A 20,014-nucleotide genomic window follows, 5' to 3' on the forward strand; every position below is an offset into this window, starting at 1 on the left:
GCTCAACACATGTCCCAGGTTTATCCTACACATTCCCGACCCAGTCCTGGAATCATCCGTTTCTCCAAAGAATCCTGGTACTTCTTAATGAAAAAGAGTACTGAAAGACCGCGAGAGGGCACTGGGTGAAGAACAGGTGCTCTTTAATTTTAGTTTACTAGAGAGTAAATGTCAGCCCAGGGGAGATAATAGTTAATCGCCTACAAGAACCTCATTAATCAATGGCGTCACTGAGTTGAGCCCTGACTTGTGGTCCACTGTCTACCCTGATGAGTGTGTAGTTTCTTATTTGTATGGTGACTGAGTCCTCATTATGTCTAAATGATACTCTAAGAATGATTATTTCCCCCCAAACATCTACATGTTACAGTATAAAAACTTTCATCAAAATCCTGTTCAAAAAAAGGAAATCAGACCCCATTCTCAACTCTAATGGCAGCTAGTTTCCCATCATGATCAGAAAACAATGTAAAGTCCTAACCACAGCCCATGAGACCATCAAATAATTCATTAAAATCCGAGTCTCTGCCTTCATAGAGATCAGTGGCTTATTCTAACTACCTGAAAATCCTCCTTCTGAATTTGTATAGAGCTGATTCAGCAGCCCTCTTAACGTAATCTATAGAAACCTCCCCAAAACTAATTCTAGCAATTAAACCTAAAATTTTAATACTCCAATTTTGGAATGTTTCAGTCAATGCTCTAGAAAGCAAAAGTTAAAGCCTAATTCTGTACATGTTAGATAATATGTACACAGAATGGCACACGTCCCACAAGTAACTAACCACACAGGACCAAGGAAAGACAGACCATAGACAATTTTAGTAAACCATCTTTAGAATTAAATTAACTCTTACTGGTGATAGGAGTTGCATTGTTGGGTGTGTCGGCTCTCAGATACTGAGTCGTCTGGGTAGATGGCTGAGACAGCCCTTGGGAACTACTGCTGGCACTGATGCTGCAAACAATTTTTAAGAGAGAAATACTTGGCAAGTCAGCTTCAATGAGAAATTTCCTTTTTCCATACATACAAAACGCATGTAGCCATGATAACCAGCTTAAAACCCTAACGGAGATCACAATAATGCATGGATCTCTATCACAAATGTTCCATATTGAAATTTTAATCTGCCTCATAACGCAGAGCTCTATTTTTTTCCTTCCTTTCTACCTCCACAACCACCAGGCAGGTTCATCATATCATAGTCATTCACAAATGTGGTATTCCTCAGACACCACAGATAGCAGTCCTGAACCTCACAAAATGTTATGCTAGGGAACCATGTCTTAGGAAAAGAACTCATGCCTCTCAATGAGATTGCTTTTAAGAAAAGGAGTATAAAGACAGGTCTCTTTTAATGACGGTCCAAAATCAAATGGCCTACAGATGATGGAGTATGAAAGCAAATCAAACGTGCCAACGTGCTCAAAGCTTGGGAAGGGACTTCCGACCTGGTTCAAATCTGTTTAATCATATACATTTTGTTTCTTCTACTTCCCCAATCCCAACCTTTTTAGAATTTACGGAACTTATTAGAAATCTCTAGCACGTGAAGCATTCTATTATGCCATATTCTTTAAGTAATGAGGAGACCCAGAAAATGGTAGGCTCAAATAAATGTGAATCCCATACTCAAGACTACTACAGATTAATGTCCTTTTGTCTTGTCAGTGAACGACGACGACCTTATCCCAGGGTCACCCTTGCACACATTCCAATTTCACTGCCTCAGCCCTTGTACTTTTGCAGCAGTGGAGAAGTGAAGCATAGAAATTCAGCATGAAGAATGAAATCACAGGCAGGATGCCATCCCCTCAGGAGGAAGGTCTACTTTCCATGCCTCCCTTAGCTATAGGATCAGCAGAGTCCCATAAGAGGCTCCCAAATTTCCTAAATACGAAAATCGTTTAAATGACCACACCCCACAAAATGGTTCTGTATTTTCATAACCTGATGATTAAAAAAACACATAATGATAAAAAGATGCTACTCAAAAATTGATCTATATAGGTCTACACATATAGTGGGTATGGGACAGTACAGTGAAGAGATGTAGAGCATAACCTTGAAATCAAAACTGCCAGCACCACCATTTATTAACTAGCTGTATGACCTTAGGCAAAATGCTTTTGGAGCCTCAAATTCCTCGCGGATAAAATAACCATAATACTACCTCCTGAAAAGGTTGCTAAAAGGATTACATGAAAAATATAATCCTTTTAGGGCAGTGCCCTGCCCTCAAACATACACTTACAAATTATTATTACTAATTATGCATATTATTACCAATATTATGCACCCTTAATTCCTGGAACCACCAGGCACCTGTTTTTGGAGTTCTGAGTACATACTACTCAAAGACCACGTCGGAAATCAAATCTGTTAAAAAGTCCAAGATTCAATAATGGGGAGAGAAGAGAAGCATTATCATCCCCAAAGAGGGGGGAAATAATAGAATACAATTTACTTACCCATAAAATGGGACTAAGAAAACCTACCTCCCAGGATTTTTGTGAGGCTTAAGTTGTATAATACACGTGAAAGTACAATTTAAATATTACCTGCAACCAACGTACAGGCTGAATAAATATGCACAGACCCCAAATTATTTACTAGTTATTGTGTTTCTCTTCAGCAGCTCAACAGTAGGTGGCACTCTTGTACCACCTCAGAATTCCTGAAAAGCCTGGGCATACACAGATGTTATGCGCTCATCCATATTTAGTGGTCCCTACAATGAGCATAGCACTAATGTTAAGCGATCAGAACAAACCTTTGAAAGCCCAGACTTACTGTCATGAGAGAAGCACGGAGCAGTTGGGGATCGACCCCTGATACCTATTAAATTCAATATCTACATCACATGAGGTAAAAAATGAGATAAAAATGTACACTTGCTAGCACTTAATAGTTTAACACCAGTCTAAATAAATTATCTCATTTGACTTTCATACGCAAGTAAGATTAGTTATGAAGACATTAACCCTGCTTTAGCGTTGAAGTTAGAACTTAGGGCAAAGATCATCATTTTCCTTCAGAGCGCTTATTATAATTTATATTTCTCTATTTTTCTGTGTAATTCATTTATTTAATTATTCATTCAAAAACTATTTACTAAGTGTATACTAGATGCTAGATACTGTGCTAGGTGCTGGGGATACAGCAGTGAACATAAGAAACAAAGATCCCTACCCTCATGAAACCTACATTCTAGCAGGGATTTCTGGTTTAATGTCTATCTTGCCCAAGCAGACTGTAAACTCCATGAGGGCAGGAAAAATACCTATTTGTTCACTCCTCCCTTCTCAGCACTTAAGCCAGGGCCTGGCACAAGAGGCCTCAAGTGGGCCCAACTCTTAGTGAGAGCTCAATTAACACTTACTGAATCAATCAATCAATAAACAGAGAAAAACACCCTTCCTTGGAATAGAAAGCTATAAACCACGTAGAAGAGTTGCTGCTGACATGAGCTATTGATATATACTGAAAGAGGGAAAGAATTATTGCTCTAACAGAACGGTTTCCTGTCTCTCTCTACTCATTCCTCATTCAACAGATTCTTCATGCAACATTCATTCAGTGATACCTGCTAGACACTGAATAAGGGGAATACAGAAATGAATAAGGGGAAATAAAAGGGACCCGGTCACCAGTAATGGCAAGGGTGATGGGGCAATGCAGATAATGGAAAATGAAGATATTGCCAAATAACAAGTTCAAGTATCCCACAAAGGAGTGAACTCTCCTACAGTTGCAAGCTAACAGGGAAAGACTACAGTACAGACAGGGTGCAGACCAATCCCTCTGTGGAAGGACTTTACAAAAGCTCTGCATCTCCAGAATACACTCATCTGGCACAACACAGAGACTGAAAAGATGAGCTTATAGTTGTCAGGAGAGGGCAAGTCACACACATGGGCTCCAACTGCCCCTGGCATGAGCACACCTCAGGCAGTTTTATTCTCTGCCTCTAAATAAGCTCTGTGTATAAGAGGACTCCGGCTCCTGAGTGTCAGGAATGGGAGAACTCTCTACCATCCCTGTGCAAGCAATTCCATGGAGCCATGGGTTCCATCAAACCTCACAGGGCTGCTGTGAGGATTAGGAGGATTAATGGATGTAAAGCACATGGAACAGTGCCTGGCATATAACAAGTGCTTTATACAATTACAATACTGAGTTATTACAATACAGCTATTACAACAATAATGAGTCCCTCCTGTTGCTTGGCCCTGGTCCTAGCAGTGCAACCCTGAAAAAGTTACTTAATCTCTTCAAGCCTGTTTCTTTATCTTTAAAACAAGGACAGCACCATACCCATAAGTGGCTATGAGTGTCAAATAAGATAATAGATGTAAAGTGCTTGGTACAGTACTGGTAAATAGCACTCAATGAAATGGTAGCCATTGTTGTCTCAGTGGCCCCAGCGCAGAGGGAAGAAGCAGTGTCTCTATTAGATTACTGGATGGGAACTTTCTAGTCACCACTATTAGCTTGCCTGGCATGTAATAAATAACAGCTAGTAGAATAGGAAAGAGTTGAAGAAGAAATTAGTCCATCACTACCAACACACTGCAACTTTCTGAAAAGAAAAATCATAATAATGGCACTAACTATATGCCGGGCTTGTTCTAAGAGCTTACACTTTTATTTCACTAAAACTTCGCAACATGCCTACAAAGTACGTGCCATGATCATCTCTGCTTTAGAGATGAGGAAAACTGAGACATAAAGCAGCTACAGAACTTCCTCTATCTGGGCCACAAAGCTAGTAAGTAGCACAGCCAGAATTCAGAGATGTCCATGCTCTTAACCACTAGGCTGTACTCTGAAAACAAGTGATGATGAAAGCTGCTTCTATTCAGGCAACGTCTGGAAACATCTGCCTGAAAACTAGAGAACTGGAACACCAATTCATGGGTGGTAACAAATTATTTCAGCAGCAAAGGTATAAGCCCCATGGATTCTGAAGTTCTTACGCAACTCTGATCTCTGTGGGTTCAGAGCCCCCCCACACAAGCAGCAAGCATTCAAGGAGAATGTGTTTACCAAGACAGACTACTAAATGCCATGCCTTCCAGTGACCTCTAACTCTGCCATATCCTCTCTCAGAGTCGCATCAAAATGTTCCTGTTACTTCACTTCCCCCTCAGTTCTTTCTCTACAAAACCCGATTCTAACACAACCATATATACAAAACATACTCTGAAACACCCCATCCGTGGATTTCCCTTCTCACTCTGACCTCCTCTCTCTTCTTTCTCTACTCAGATAAAGAAAGTGTAACAGAGAGGACAGAGAGTACTTAGGGGCAGGAATTAATCCAACCAGGACCCCCATCGCCTTGTGCTTCTGCTTCTGCCGCGCATCTGCTGACCTGCTGTATGCACAGCACTGGGTAGGGCTGGGGAGCCGGCAGTGAGACGCACTGCTCCCTAACTGGGAAGAGCTTACATGCCAGCAGGAGAGGCAAGTACACAAAAACTGAGTTTAGAAGGAAAAAGTAAAATAATTGCTACCAAAAAGAGAGAGAGACAGAGAAACAGAGAGGGAAGGAGAGACAGACAAAGAGAGGAGGGAGAAATTGATGGTTGGGAGGCTTAAAAAAGAGTTCATGAAAGAGATGGCAATGGAGTTGAAATGTGAAGAATGGTTTGAACCAGTGAAAAATGCAGGGAGCCCTGTGGGCAAAGGAGAGCATGAACAAAAGTCCTGGAGGGCAAAGTGTAGGGCAAAAGTGAGGAACAAATAATCATTTAACTGGAGCGTGAAGTAAGGATGAGAGACAAGGCAGGCTCATCTCCAGACTGTAAAGGAGGGCGCCTTGAAAGCCAAGTCACGAAGCTGAGAATGTCTTCAGTCAGCAACTGGGAATCACTGAGGAGGGAAATGAGAACTGTGCACTAGGAAAATAAACCTATCATTCCATCTTTACCTCTCACCCTATCCTGGCTATAATGTCCTCCTGGTCATCTTGCCTCACCCAGGCTGGGACAAACACTTGTTCTATTCCCACACTATAATACACATACCACAATCATCAAATTTACAAACTTTTATAATTATGGGTTAATGTCAAAGATTAAATACTTGAAGTCACGAAGTACATCATTATTTTTTTTTATTCCTAGCACTTAGCGTAATATCTAACCCAGTGTATATCAAAGCCTACACATTAGACTCATCCAGAAAGCTTTAAGAAAAATACTGATGCTCAAACACCACCCTAGACCAATGACATCAGAATTTCTGGAAGTGGGTACCTAAGTGCTGATGTATTTTAAAAGCTTACCCATGACTCTAATGTGCGACCAGGTTGAGAACTAATGATTTAAATCATAGCAGGTTCTCAATAAATGTTAATAAACTGGATGGATGGATGGATGGACAGAAGGATGGATAGTGATGGAGGGACAAACTAGAAGGAAGAAACAGGGCTATTTCAAAAAGGTACTAGGAGTCTAGAAGAGAGTCATGTCAAAGGAGATGGGGAAAAAATTGATCTCTACTACTTCTGCACCAACTAATAAACTAATTTCTGACTTCACAAATTTTTAAAAATAAAATCAGAGAAACACAAAGACAGTATTTTTTCCCTTGGCTAGGGCTTAACCACCCTTCTTCCCCTGCACCACTGTGCACCAGGGGGCATGGGTGTGTGTGGGCTCCCATGTAAATGCAAACAACTGCTTTTATTTTTTTCCTTTCCCAAAATATATACGATACCTGTCATCCAGTTCAATCCTTTTCATACTATGAAGGTGCAAAACAGCTAATATTATTGCTACAAGAAATATTACTGCACAGCAAACCCCTACGCTGATATAAAACACACGCGTAGAAGTGGTTGGAGCTGCATGTACAGGATCATCTGAAATAAAAATGAACAGCACATTAAGCTTTTTAAACAAATATCATCGATTGCTTTGTGACCCAATATACACAACGAGCACCCTGTTCTTTGTAAAAGACTTTCATTTCACGTGTCCATTCTTTGATAAGATCAGTTACCAGCAGCCTGTTGATGTAAATTCACACAATTTAAAAAGTGTTTTTGTTGTAGTAAAAAAGGGATTTTAAATAGAACTTTTGGTTAATGAGTAAAATTCACAAGTGGTATACATATAATAAACCATCTATAGCAGTGCTGTCCAATAGGGGAATGCTCTATAGGGTGCATCCCAATATAGCAGCCACTGGCCACCTGTGGCTATTAAGCACTTGAAATGTAGCTAGTACAATGCAGGAACCAAAGTTTCCATTTTATTTCATTTCAATTAATTTAATGTTAAATAGCCACACGTGGCTAGTAATTACCATACTGGACAGCAAGCTCTACAGACCCTTCCTCAACAGTGACGCCTGGTACGGAGAGATCAGACATCTTTGTTGCCGATGACCACTAACTCACAGGGGGAGGGATATACAGTAGAGCGACCCACAGGTAAAACAAACAAACAAACCTTTCATCTTTTTCACTTTTGAGAGTAACAGAAATTATTTTGCTTATCTGTTTTTAAAGATAAAAGCAGGAAAACAAGACTATACTCATGAAATAAAATAACAGTCACCTTAATATTATTCAAAAAGAGAGAAAGCCTCAGCAATAGGGGAAATAATTCAAAGACACAGAGACACATGTATACACATACACACAGGAGCAACTGAGAAAGAGACACAGAAACAAAGATCCACATGATAAGAGCAAGCAGAATGGAAGACAGAGAAATAGAAACAGAACTGGTGTAACTGGAGATTCATGTAAGTTTTGATGAGTACTCACATCAGAATTCTAGTGAAGAATTTGGGTTTTATCCTAAATGATATGGGAAGTCACTGCAAGGCTTCAGCCAAAGGAATGACACACACGATCATACTTGAAAACACAAGAAACACAGATGACTCTGCATGCTGTATAAAGAATACTGTGGGGAGGGGCAAAAGCAGAAGCAGGCACAGATCAGGTTACTACAGCAGTCCAAGAAAGAGAGAGCAGCGGCTTGGACAAGAGTGTTATGGGGAAGGCGAGAAGTTCATGGATTGGGAAGCAGTCAACAGAGTTTGCTAATGGATTGAACCGGGGTAGAAAGAAAAAGAGGAAGCAAAGCTTTGGCTTAAAGAATTAGGTGGATAAGGTACCTTTACAAGGAGAAAAAAGAAGCGGGTTGGGGAAACAGAGAATCAACAGTTTTGTTTTGTCCAAGAGTACCTAGTACACATCTACGTGGAGATGTCAAATTGACAGAAATACAAATGTGGAGTTATGGGGATAGGTCAGGACAAAAGATAAAAGTCATAGCTTTCAAAAACTTAAAAATAAGATTGCTTTCTAACAGTTAAACTTTGAATCAACAAATAATAAACCAGAACAGATCAATGCAGAGAGACCGAATGGCTTCTAGGGCAGCTAGACTTGACAGCAGCCTGAATGAAGGTATGACTTTCCTTAAGAATGCCACAGGCCGTTCAACCTTGAAGGGGTGGGAAAGGAAGGTCCCAAAGGCTGATGTTGGCAGTATCCATCTCAGCACACTCCAAGGCAGAGGAGAGGGTACCGCTCTGCTGGGCAGATCACCAAATGCGCCCCGCCTGATTACCTCCAAATTCCAAGGCTTGTGTATGCACTGTTCCCATTCCCTCACTTTGACGTTTCACCTGCCACCACCTGGTCACCCTTCAGGTCTCAGACGAGATGCCACCCTCCTCAGGAAGCTCACCCTCATTCCCAGAGGAGGTTACTTGCCCCTCTCCTCAGGATTTCCAGAGCCCCTTGTGCTGGCCTCGTCACAGACTGCCATAAGATACTGTCGTCACTGGTACTGCAACTCCATTTCCTCTGCTACATTAGAAAGCCCTGGGGGCTTACGGAGTCCGCTTTGTTCACAGTTTAATCCTCTGCCTCAATCATACCACCTGGCCCATCACAGCCTCTCGGTAAACGTTAGATGGATGAATACACAGAAAGGGAGGGGAGGAGAGAGGGAGCAAGGAAGAGACAGAGAGAGACCAAGGATACGCAATGCTGTATTCTGGTTGTCAAAAATAATAACCCTAACAGCATAAAAGAAAAGGATAAAATCACCAGAATTTTACAAGTAAAGTTGGAGAGCAGCAATATTTTAAAAAATAGTTTTATTTTCTTCTCAAAGACAAATCCAAGTGAAATATTTCTAAAAGGCAGACAAATCTCATATTATTTTACCTTCAAAAATGGTCTACTTTGAGACAACCTGATACTTTGTGCCTCCTTGAGGCGATGAAAAAGATAAAATAGGAAGCACATACTACCATCTATGAACTATTCTAGCCAAAAGAGTTGGTCCTCAACCTAACGAAGTACAAAGTCTAACTGCCAGTTTAGAAGAGAGAAAAACATGTTAAATGACACCACAAAAATGCAGATGTGGAAAATTCTATGAGACAAATGATTCAATTTCTTCAACAAATAAATGACAGTGAAGGGAAGGGGGTGGTTTCTGATTAATATAAAATACATGTCAACCAAATACAGTGTGTGTAGGCTTCATTTGGATCCTGATTCAGGGAAGAAACTATATTTGAGACAATCAGGTTAATTTGAACATGGACTAGCTATCAGAAGATATTAAGGACTTAATTTTGTTACATGTGATAAATCAAATACAAGTGAATAGGTGTTGGGTGATCGTGGCTTTTTTTTTTAATGGCCTTTTAAAAAGTTACCTACCCTGAAACATTTATGGGGTGAAATGATATGATGCCTAGGATGTGCTTTAAAGTACTACTCTATCCTTCCCCACCCACGCACCCAACTGAAAAAGGAGGAAGGAATCAACGGTACAGGACTGGCAAATGTTGATCATTACTGAAGCAGGGTGATGGTCACACGGGGGTTCATCAAAACATTCTCTTGACTTCTGCATACTTGAAATTCCCTCCCCCGATTTTGTTTTAGTTTACTTCCATACAAAGAATCTAGTAACATTTTAAGATACTGCTATTAAAATGATTTCAGGAAGAGTAAGAGTTAATGATGTATCCATGTCAGAAAAGGAAAAAGAAGTCTAAGTTATACTACCTTACACAACCATTATCAAAAAATAAAAATCTCCTTCAAGTTTCTGCTCTGTAGGTTTAAACAATGTGGATATTTAAGCCTGTATTTTCACCTGGATGAAACTAGCTGAGGGTTACATCCAGGCCATGAATTAGATTTTCTATCCTTCTGTTAAACAGATGAAGATCTTACACATATTTCACGTTCATACTTTAATTATGACCATTTGAAATGATGATATAAATTCTTGCTTATAAAAGTTTTTACATCACATGAAATATGTAAGAATTTTGCTTTACAAAATTTTCAATATTCTAATAGTTTCATCTGAATATACCAATCTACAAAACATCAGTGAAATAAGCAGCATGGCATCATTTAATCTTTTGACAAACTGGAAACCACAAAACATCCAAGCTACACAAAACCATGTTCATTTGCAATCCATCATTTTTCATCCCTAATGATGGAAAAAGATAATACAGTAACACTTACAAATAGTTCTGCTAGTGTTTTTGTCCAAGGATGAAGTTTTTACTTCTTCAAGTTCTGAATTAAAAAGGAGATAAAAGATGCTTTAGAAATTCTTTCTTTTCCATGAAAATCCTTAAATACCAAATAATATTTTCTGAATTTTTTCTAACATAGCTTTATGTTCTAACAGAAGTCCCTGAACTAGGTAACAAGGTATTTGTTGCAAGATAATAAATATATACATAGCTAGTGGGAAGAAGCTGCATAGCGCAGGGAGATCAGATCAGTGCTTTATGACCACCTAGCGAGGTGGGATAGGGAGGGTGGGAGGGAGATGCAAGAGGGAGGGGATATGGAGATGTACGTATACATATAGCTGATTCAGTTTGTTATACAGAAGAAACTAACACAACATTGTAAAGCAATTATACTCCAATAAAGATGTTAAAAAATATATATATAATAAATGTTACATTACTATTCTGATAATCATCACTATATTCATCAATCAACAGTCTATGCCTATATTAGCCAATGGGTATTACTTACAGATAGATGCTCAATGAAAAAGGGTTTCTGTGGTCAAGAAGTCTGGGGAAAGCTACATATTATAACCTCTGTGGAGGTTCACAGTGCACATTAGCAGAGTGCAAAGGCTCTAAGGAGTTTGAGAGTAACAAAACCGGTCTGATCCAATAATATACACCCTCATAAAGGAAAATTTTCTTCCCAGTAACACCCATTAACATTCTATACAGTACATGTATGCTTTCTGTGGCAGACAGTTTTCAAAATGTAGTAAGCTGGAAAGCCATATAAATATATTAGGATCACATATTAAAGAGTCATGAATGTAAACCGGATGATTAGGGTGCCCAGAAGTATGACCACCAAATAAAAAGGGTGGTACTATATTAAACTTAATTCTAAAACAGAATAGAAAATTACATCAATTGTTAATTTTCATGTACATATTAAAGAAAATGGAGAAGGTATGGGATTATTCTGAATATCGGCTGATCATTAACCTTAGCGGGCTCCACAGACCCCCATCACACTTGTCCGACAGTCTGCCTTTAAGCACTAACAGATGAAGTGCCGTGGTGTAGGCAGCGCCACCTCCCTAGGGGCCAGGAACCACCTGTTCTGCATTCCTCACTGACTGCCTATGCAAGCTTAGGTGACCACTCCAGGTCCCAGTCTCCTCATATTATATAACGACTAGGTTGAACTAGAGTCTCTAAACTCTTCTTTGGCTTTAAAATTACATGAAGGTATAACTGGATATGCAAGAACTGACCAATGTATCAAAACACCAAAGCTAACAAGGGACTAACTTTTCATTTTAAAAATGTCCATTCTGACGAGATCGCACATTCAGGGTGGTGGGGCCGTAGACTAAAAATGTCCATTTTGGATAAAGAAGTGGTGAAAATACACGTGCACGCACACACACACACACCACACACCTAATGGAATACCATTTAGCCATAAAAAATAAGGAAATCCTGCCATTTGCAACAACATGGATAGACTTTGAGCGTCTTACGCTAAGTGAAATTAGTCAGACAGAGAAAGACTATGAGATATTGTATGATCTCACTTACATGTATACAGAATCTAAAGAATTAAAAATTTTTTAAAAATCATAAGAAAAGAGATCAGATTTGTTATTATCAGAGGCAGGAGGGAGGAGGAACTGGAGGAGGTAGTCAAAAGGTACAAACTTCCAGTTATAAGATAAACACTAGGGATATAACGTACAGCACGGTGTACATTATATGTTATTTAACACAATATGTTAACTGTATGATATATGTGAGAGTTGTTAAGAAACTAAATCCTAAGAGGTCTCATCACAAGGAAAAAATTTTTTTATTTTTTTGCTCTCTCTTTCTATTGTATCCATATGAAATGATGGATGCTAAGTAAATTTATTATGATAATCATTTCACAATGTATGTAAATCAAACCATTATGCTGTACACCTTAAACTTATACAGTGATGTATGTCAAGTATATTTCAATAAAACTGGGAAAAATACACATGGAGAGTAACTGTTTACTTTATATTTACTCTAATTAAAAGATTAAATTAGAGCTTAAAAAATGCCCGTTCTAATGCAGTACAGCTTTTTTACTGGCATGTTACCTGGACATTAGCCATTATAACTCATGTGCTGGCCTCAGGCGTTCTCATAACACTCAGCACTAACTTTGACTAGGAAATGTGTTAAGAGACAGTTTGCCAAAGAAGCCAAAAAAGCAAGAGCACGGGTTTGCAACCTAGCTCCACCACTGAGCTGTCCGGCCTTGGCAAGTTGGTTGGATTCTCTGAGCCTCAGCTTCCTCCTCAGAAAATGGAGATAAGGAGAGAACCTACTGCCTAGGGCTGCTATAAGCATTAAATGGGTTTAATGTGTGTAAAGCACTTGGAACACAGCAGGCACTCAGCAAGTTTAGCGGGGTTTTCTTTAGCTTTTTTTTTCCCCTACCTTAGATACTAACCAGCTCTACCAATGTGACTTTGTAAATTCAGGTCACTTTAATCTCTCTGGAACTTAAAGTGAGTGGGTTGGACTAGATAACCTTTAAGGAGAATTCTAAAATTCTTTGATCTATGTATGACCTAGTATGCTGGAGCTCTTTCATATCCACTGTAATTTCTTGAGTAACAGATTATTCAAAAACTACCAACATGTATTAAGTACCCACATATGGTATTCTAAGTTTCAGGTTAGTAGCTTCAATTAATCTAAAATCAACCAACCAACCTCTTGAAACAGGTTATTATCCCATTTTACAGATGAAAAAAACTGAGACTTAGGTTAAGAAACCTGTTCCAATATCCTGTCAAGAGCAGAGCTGTAATTCTAACGCAGGTCTTTCTGGCCCCAGGGCAATGTTTCTACATAACAGTAATTCATAATTAACACCCCATTACTCAGGGGTCCCTATCAAAATTACCTAATTTCTTTACCTCTTCAGCCACTAGTGCTATTTCACACTCCTAAAGGAAAACGTCCTTAGCAATTCTGATAAAGATTTTGAGAAAGCAGGAACTGAGTGGGGCCTGAATGAGATTCCTGGCTACAAGCTATCTCGGTGATTATTTCGGAATTTCATCAGTTAGTGCTCTCTTTTCTCACTTGCAACTATAATCAAGATTTGATCACAAATCTGTAAAAAGGTGACAAAATCTATTTTTGAACTTCTCACATTTATATAAAACACATACTTTGGTAAATAAATTCCTTACTTTTGTAGCACATTTTCCTTCGTTTAAAATTTAAGACTGTAAAGTTTTTTGAAGAATTTACTGTCAAGTTGAGCTGCATTAGTATCATAACCTCAGAATCTACTTTGCCAGTACAGGAAAGCTCGACCCGAAACACTGTTTAAAAAAAGAAAAAATATTTTAATTTTCTAAAAATCAACATTAATGCCCATTGAATAACTTAGAATTTATTTTTGTTGCAATAAAACTAAAAATAATACATTTACATAACATACTAAGCAGAAACTTTCAGAGAACTTATGTTTAGACTACACAGCTTTGGACATTAGGTACTTCATTCACTACAGATATAAAAGTTAGCATTAAAGAACAAACCAAGACATAAAGGAAGAGAATTATTTTCAAATTTGCTCATGATTTTTAATGTATCAATTTGTCTCATAAGTTCTCTTATTATAATATAGTAAAGCTACAGAATCATAAGGCAAACCCTACTACCTCACCAGTCACAATCAACAGTAACAACAAAAATTACTTGATAAAAAAGGAAAGACAATTCACCACCAAAATGCAATTATGTATTATTCTTAATGAAGAGATTAAAAATAAACCTGTAAATGAAACTGATAAATTCTCAACTATGAATTAAAAAGAAAAAAAAAAAACAAACCTTTCTAAACAGAAATTAGCTTTAATCAATTAATGTAGCAAGGGGATAACAGATTCTGGTGCACATCCTTTTTTTTTTTTTTTTTTTTTCCAATCTTTCAGTTTAAGACTCTTTTTCTACAAATTTAGAATACATCATTCTACCATCTATATCAGCGTATGAACAATATGGGCATTTTTGAATTTCTTTACTGGCCCATAAAAACTAACCAGCCTTCCCATGTTTTCTTAAAGCTTAGATTAATGAATGTCACTAATAACAGTGAGTAAGACTGTTAAAAAAGTTCCATAACACTGGGGCTTATACTGTCAAGTTTTAAAATTTTTCATTTTCTTTGTATCTCACATCTTCAGGAGCCTCTCTCAAAAGGCTGGCTCAAAAGTAGTTAAATTGGTGTAAATATGACACTTAAATGATTTACTCAGACATGTCCTGAGTGCCTATCTTGTTCCAGATGTTATGCTAGGCACCAAGGGTAGATAGCTGAAAGACAGCTCCTGCCCTCAGGGTGGCACAGGCTAGAGGGAGAGACAAAGACAAAGAATTACAAGACAATGTGCTCAGTTCAAAACAGTTAAATACAGAAGAGTTAACAAATGGAGGGAGAGGAGGCAGGAAAAGAAGAGTACAGATTTTGAGTCTTGCAGAAAATTTAGTATGAATAGAAATTCACAAGCAGGAAAGATGAAAACATGGTTCGAAATACCGAGACCAGCATGTGCAAAGGCATGGCTCTGAGAACTACATGTAGCATGGCACTGCTGGAACACTGGGGCAAACGCAGCAATAAGGTTTAGACAGGCAGGCAGGGGCAGATGGTAAACACAGCACACTGGCTGGGGAGTCTGCAATGTACTCAGCTGATTGGGGTGGGGGCACTAAGGGGCTGGATATCACATGGTCAGAAGTGAGTGTTCAGTGATTATCAGGGCTGCAGTGTGGGAACTAACGGAAGAGAAACAAGACCAGACAAAGGGACCCAGCTGGGGGCCAACAATGCATATAAGGAGACAGAGGAGAGCTGAGTGCAGACAGTTCTGGAGGAGACGGAAAAGAGGAAATGGTTTAAACAGTCCACGTAATCCCTATTTTAAAAAATTACTTTTCAAAGTACTTACGCATCTGATACCTACGTGTGTGCGTAGAACACTACATTATCAGTAGTTTAACTGTTCTTTGAGAGTACATGGGACACAGTTAAAAACAGTATGTTAAACTCTGTCACTGAGACTCACCTGATAAAGTGCGTGGAACTTCCCCCTGAGCAGAAATGTTGACCTGGGGCATGTCCATAGCCACGAAATTGTCTACTTGGAATCCCAGCTTATATTCAACCTGTAAAATGGAGAAATAAACAAACTGGATCCGTGATAACAGAAAGGGCACCAACAGCTTGACCTCACTGATTTAGGTCATTAACTAATGAATGCATGAGCCTTTCATAAGAACAAATAATTAGCTATTTTTAAAAAAGTCCAAATTGTCAGAAACAGTGCTAGGAATGTTCCTTTTTTTTTAAACAGTTGAAGAAACCAAGCCAGGGAAGTTGAATATATGCAAAGTAGCTAGAGTGGGAATCCAGCTCAGCTGCGTCTGATTCTAAGACTTTTCTCCACCAGACTGCGTTACCTCTTACATGACCCATTAGATTACTACTGTCTTGGGGGTGTGTTTATTTTTTTCTTCCAGTTTTATTGAGATATAATTGACATATATCACTATATAAGTTTAAAAGGGTTACAGCATAATGATTTGACTTACATACATGATGAAATGCTTATCACCATAAGTTTAGGGAACATCTATCGTCTCATATAGATACAAAATTAAAGAAATAGAAAAAAATTTTTCCTTGTGATAAGAACTCTTAGAATTTACTCTCTTAACAATGTTCATATATAACATACAGCAGTGTTAATTCTATTTATAAGGTTGTACATTATATCCCTAGCACTTATTTATCTTATAACTGGAAGTTTGTAGTACCTTTTCACTGCCTTCATCCAACTCCCCCTGCCCACCTCCTCTGGTAACCACACATCTGATCCTTTTTCCATGTGTTTGTTTGTATGTTTGTTTGTTTTGAAGTATAAGTGACCTACAACACTATATTAGTTCCGTTTATGCAACACAGTGATTTTTTTCTATACATTTCAAAATGATCACCAAAATAAGTCTAGTTAAGATACGTCACCACAAAGATAGTTTAGTTATTGACTATACTCCCCACACTGTAAATTTCATATCCTTGACTCTTTTATTTTGCAACTGGAAGTTTGCACCTCTTAATCTCCCTCACCTATCTCTTTCCTCCCTCTCTACCCTCTTTCCTCTGGTAACCATCTGCTTGTTCTCTGTATTTATGACTCGGTTTCTGTCTTGTTATGTTTGTTCATTTGTTCCTAGGAATTTTCAATTGGACAGAAATTCAATCCAGTAAGCCACCCTCTATTTCATGCTCAGAACAGTACCACCACTCTCCTGTACAACGTGCCATCTAGGATTCAGAAATTCTGCTGAGGACCACAGCCGCTGGCAGAGAAGCCCTGGAGAGGCAGATAGATATGAAGGGCCAAGGAGCTGAGATGTATAACTTACAGACCATGACTAGTCACCAATGTCTTCTCTATCTGATAAAAGCCAAGCTCTGAGGGCCTGCATGTGACTGGTGGATGAAGGTCTGTTCTACAGACCCACTCACCTCACAAGCAGATTCCAAGGTACAAATTTCTCATAGACTATCTAAGCCACATTCTCTAGTCCAGCTTTCACCACTGAGAAAGTTTATGTTTGGATGCCCATCTAACCTCTGGATCTATTTCTCAAGTGATTCAGAATCAGGAAAGGAAGAGGGGGTACTAGGAAGATGTCCTGGGAACACCAATATTCTCTATCAATACCTGGCCTACATAGGTTGCTTAATAGAACCAATCAGCATCAATCAATAAATACAGTCCTGTTGCTAGAGAGACGTTCATGAAAGAAAGAGCTCAAACTGCAAAGCAACAGGTGGAATTCAGAATGGCTGCCACCTTCAAGACCTTCAAAGAGGCCTTATATTTCACGTTACTCTTTGTCCTGACCTTGGGGACTCAATAAGAATGGTACCCCTCTCCCATTCAGTGGTCACAAGGGCTTTTTGGTGGAGGCTGGGACTGGCAGAAGCCAAAGGGCAGTGGGTTAGGAAAACAGTAGTAGGAAAGAGGTTCAAGAAACCATTCTTCAAGAAACTTAACTAGGAAGAATGTAATCAGGTAATAGGTGGGGAGCAGGGCTGGAGGTGGGTGGTGGGGTAGATTTCAAAGCCTTTCTTCTTTTTTCAATGGGAGATACTCAAACATGTTTATATGCTAATGAAAAAAACCAACAAAAAAGGACTTAACAAAGAGGAAAGGAAACAGGCAAAGAGTAACCTTCCAGATTATAAAAGAACGGATGGACACCTGAGTATTAACTCGGTCAGGAGGTGTTTAAACCATGGATAAGAAGGGCTCAATCCAATGACTGTAACTCCCCCTCTGGGTTTCTCTTTTCACACTCTACTAGAAAGTCCCAGAAAGCTGTAGGGGGTATGCAAATATTAAAGTATTGCTTTACAGTTAAGATAGGTATACAGACAATTGTTAAAGGCTGTATTTGTTAAGTGCCATTTTCATAACAAAGGGAATGTTCTTGCTGCTGCACATCAGTGACTTAGTGGCACCTTGGCTAGAAGTGTTCCCTCTCATCTTAGCGTGCCGAAATACCGTCACTACCACCAGGGGGAGCGAGAGAGCTGCAGCCTAGCAAGTCTGGGCCAAGAATGAGCAGGCTTTCCCAGCAATACTCACTGACTAAGAGAATGCATTGACTATATCCCTATATCCATGCTACCTCTAAACAGGGCAATACATGAAGGGCAAGTGCATGAAAAAAAAATTAAGCACAGTCAGCAAGAACTGGATTAGAACCATGAGACTGTGTGACCATTAGGTAAATTACTAACTTTTCCGAGTTTCAGTTTTTATAAAATGAGGCTAGTACAACCATGTTATGAGGATCAAATAAAATAATTAATATGACACACCTGTCAGTCTGGCACAGGTCCCCTCTAATAAACGCAGACCCCAGTGGCATCAGCAGTCATTCCAGAGTAGCTACCCTATGCCCTGCTGCACTTCCCCATAAGCACCAGCCTACTCCTGACCCCAGATTCTGACACAAGCTTTCCTATGCCCTGCCAAGAACAATATTGCAGCCCTTCTGTTTTGTCCCCCATCTTGGGAACGCCACTATTCTGAACAGCCTCCCATACTCTCAGCCTCTTCACAGGTGTCTTCCCCACCTTCTCCCCCAGCCTGGCTTTCCTAACCCTCAACCCTCAGGGCCTAGACAGTAGAGTCAGCATTCTTTCAGGATCATTAGGTCCTACACACCCCTTCCTCATGCAAAACCCCCTATACTCTGAAGCTCCCAACTTCTACTCATAACGGCTGTTTCTCACGCCATCATCATCAGTGACACACAGGGACTTTGCAGAGGCCTGGGCGCTTGGCTCACTCTGTCTCCTGCCATCTTCCTGATGGCTTCAATATTAACATTCAGTATTCCTACGTACTGAAGAATTGTCCCATAACCAAAACAAATGCAAAAATCCCACTCTATCAAAGATCCCATCATAACATCTGATTCCTATAAAATCGGTTCTTTGTCTCCAACACTCTGATTCAACCAACATTTATGAAGCACATTTGTAAGCCAAGGGCTATGCTCATAGTTGGGATGCAAAAGCCAATAAAGCTATTTCCATCCTCTCCAGCCTAGCTAGTGACCTGGTTTCACTTTCCCACAGACTGTGCCCCAAAGAAGACTAGTTACCGACACAGTCGTATTGCCATCAGGACTCTGACCACCTCTCACTCTACTTCTGCTGCCCAGCACTGCTGGGGGAAATCACACCTGGAAGAGAAAGTTGCTCCTACACAAGGATGATCCCCAGGTTCAGGGCAGGCCGTTAATCCTGCTCAGCAATCCCTTCCCCCATCACCCCTCTCTCCCTAGTCTTCTCACTCCAAATCTCACGGGATCCACAGCTTCACCACCTGCTGCCCTCCCCACTTCCCTTCTCTCAGACAATGCTCTTGTCCCCTTCGGCTGGCACACAGGAACCCCCTTTCTGCCTTTCTTTTCAGCTCCAGGCAGATCTGTTAGAACCCTCAACCTTTGCACACCAGTCCCAAGGAGAGATCTGTTCTCCTCTCCAAATGATAAACCCTTCTCTCCTAGTATACTAGCTCTAGCCCACTTCATCACTGATGGGATTTTGTATCATCAACTCATCTCTCTCTCTCCTATATCTTCATTTTCTCCCATATGCCCAGTTACCTACTAGACATATCTACCTAATAATCTTACAGCTCTCAAATGTAGCAGATTCAAAACCAAACTTATTATGCTTCCCCACACTTGCTGTCTCCTTTATTCTAAGTCTCAGTTATTGCAAGCAGGGGCACAGCTAGCCAGGGACCAGAACCCCTGGGGCAGCAGACAAAGCCAGCGGCAAACAGGGTCAAAGGCCCTAACTGCAGTGCTGAGGGCGGGAACAAGACTAGCTCT

At 39.8% G+C, this 20,014-nt stretch overlaps 1 protein-coding gene across 3 annotated transcripts in view; it reads right to left on the reverse strand.

Moving 5' to 3' along the window:
* Nucleotides 1–20,014, reverse strand: part of RYK (receptor like tyrosine kinase) — a 102,017-nt gene that overhangs the window by 36,719 nt on the left and 45,284 nt on the right. For 2 of the 3 annotated variants that reach the window (XM_057545002.1, XM_057545004.1), the window contains exons 3-7: nucleotides 15,655–15,754; nucleotides 13,771–13,905; nucleotides 10,533–10,586; nucleotides 6,728–6,872; nucleotides 857–958 (exon numbers count right to left, since the gene is read on the reverse strand). In XM_057545002.1, the coding sequence (XP_057400985.1) occupies nucleotides 857–958; nucleotides 6,728–6,872; nucleotides 10,533–10,586; nucleotides 13,771–13,905; nucleotides 15,655–15,754 (536 nt within the window). The remainder of the gene's footprint in view (nucleotides 1–856; nucleotides 959–6,727; nucleotides 6,873–10,532; nucleotides 10,587–13,770; nucleotides 13,906–15,654; nucleotides 15,755–20,014) is intronic. The other variant, XM_057545003.1, reaches the window with a different exon arrangement.

Source organism: Balaenoptera acutorostrata, chromosome 4 (genome assembly GCF_949987535.1).
Source record: "Balaenoptera acutorostrata chromosome 4, mBalAcu1.1, whole genome shotgun sequence".
Taxonomy (NCBI): domain Eukaryota; kingdom Metazoa; phylum Chordata; class Mammalia; order Artiodactyla; family Balaenopteridae; genus Balaenoptera; species Balaenoptera acutorostrata.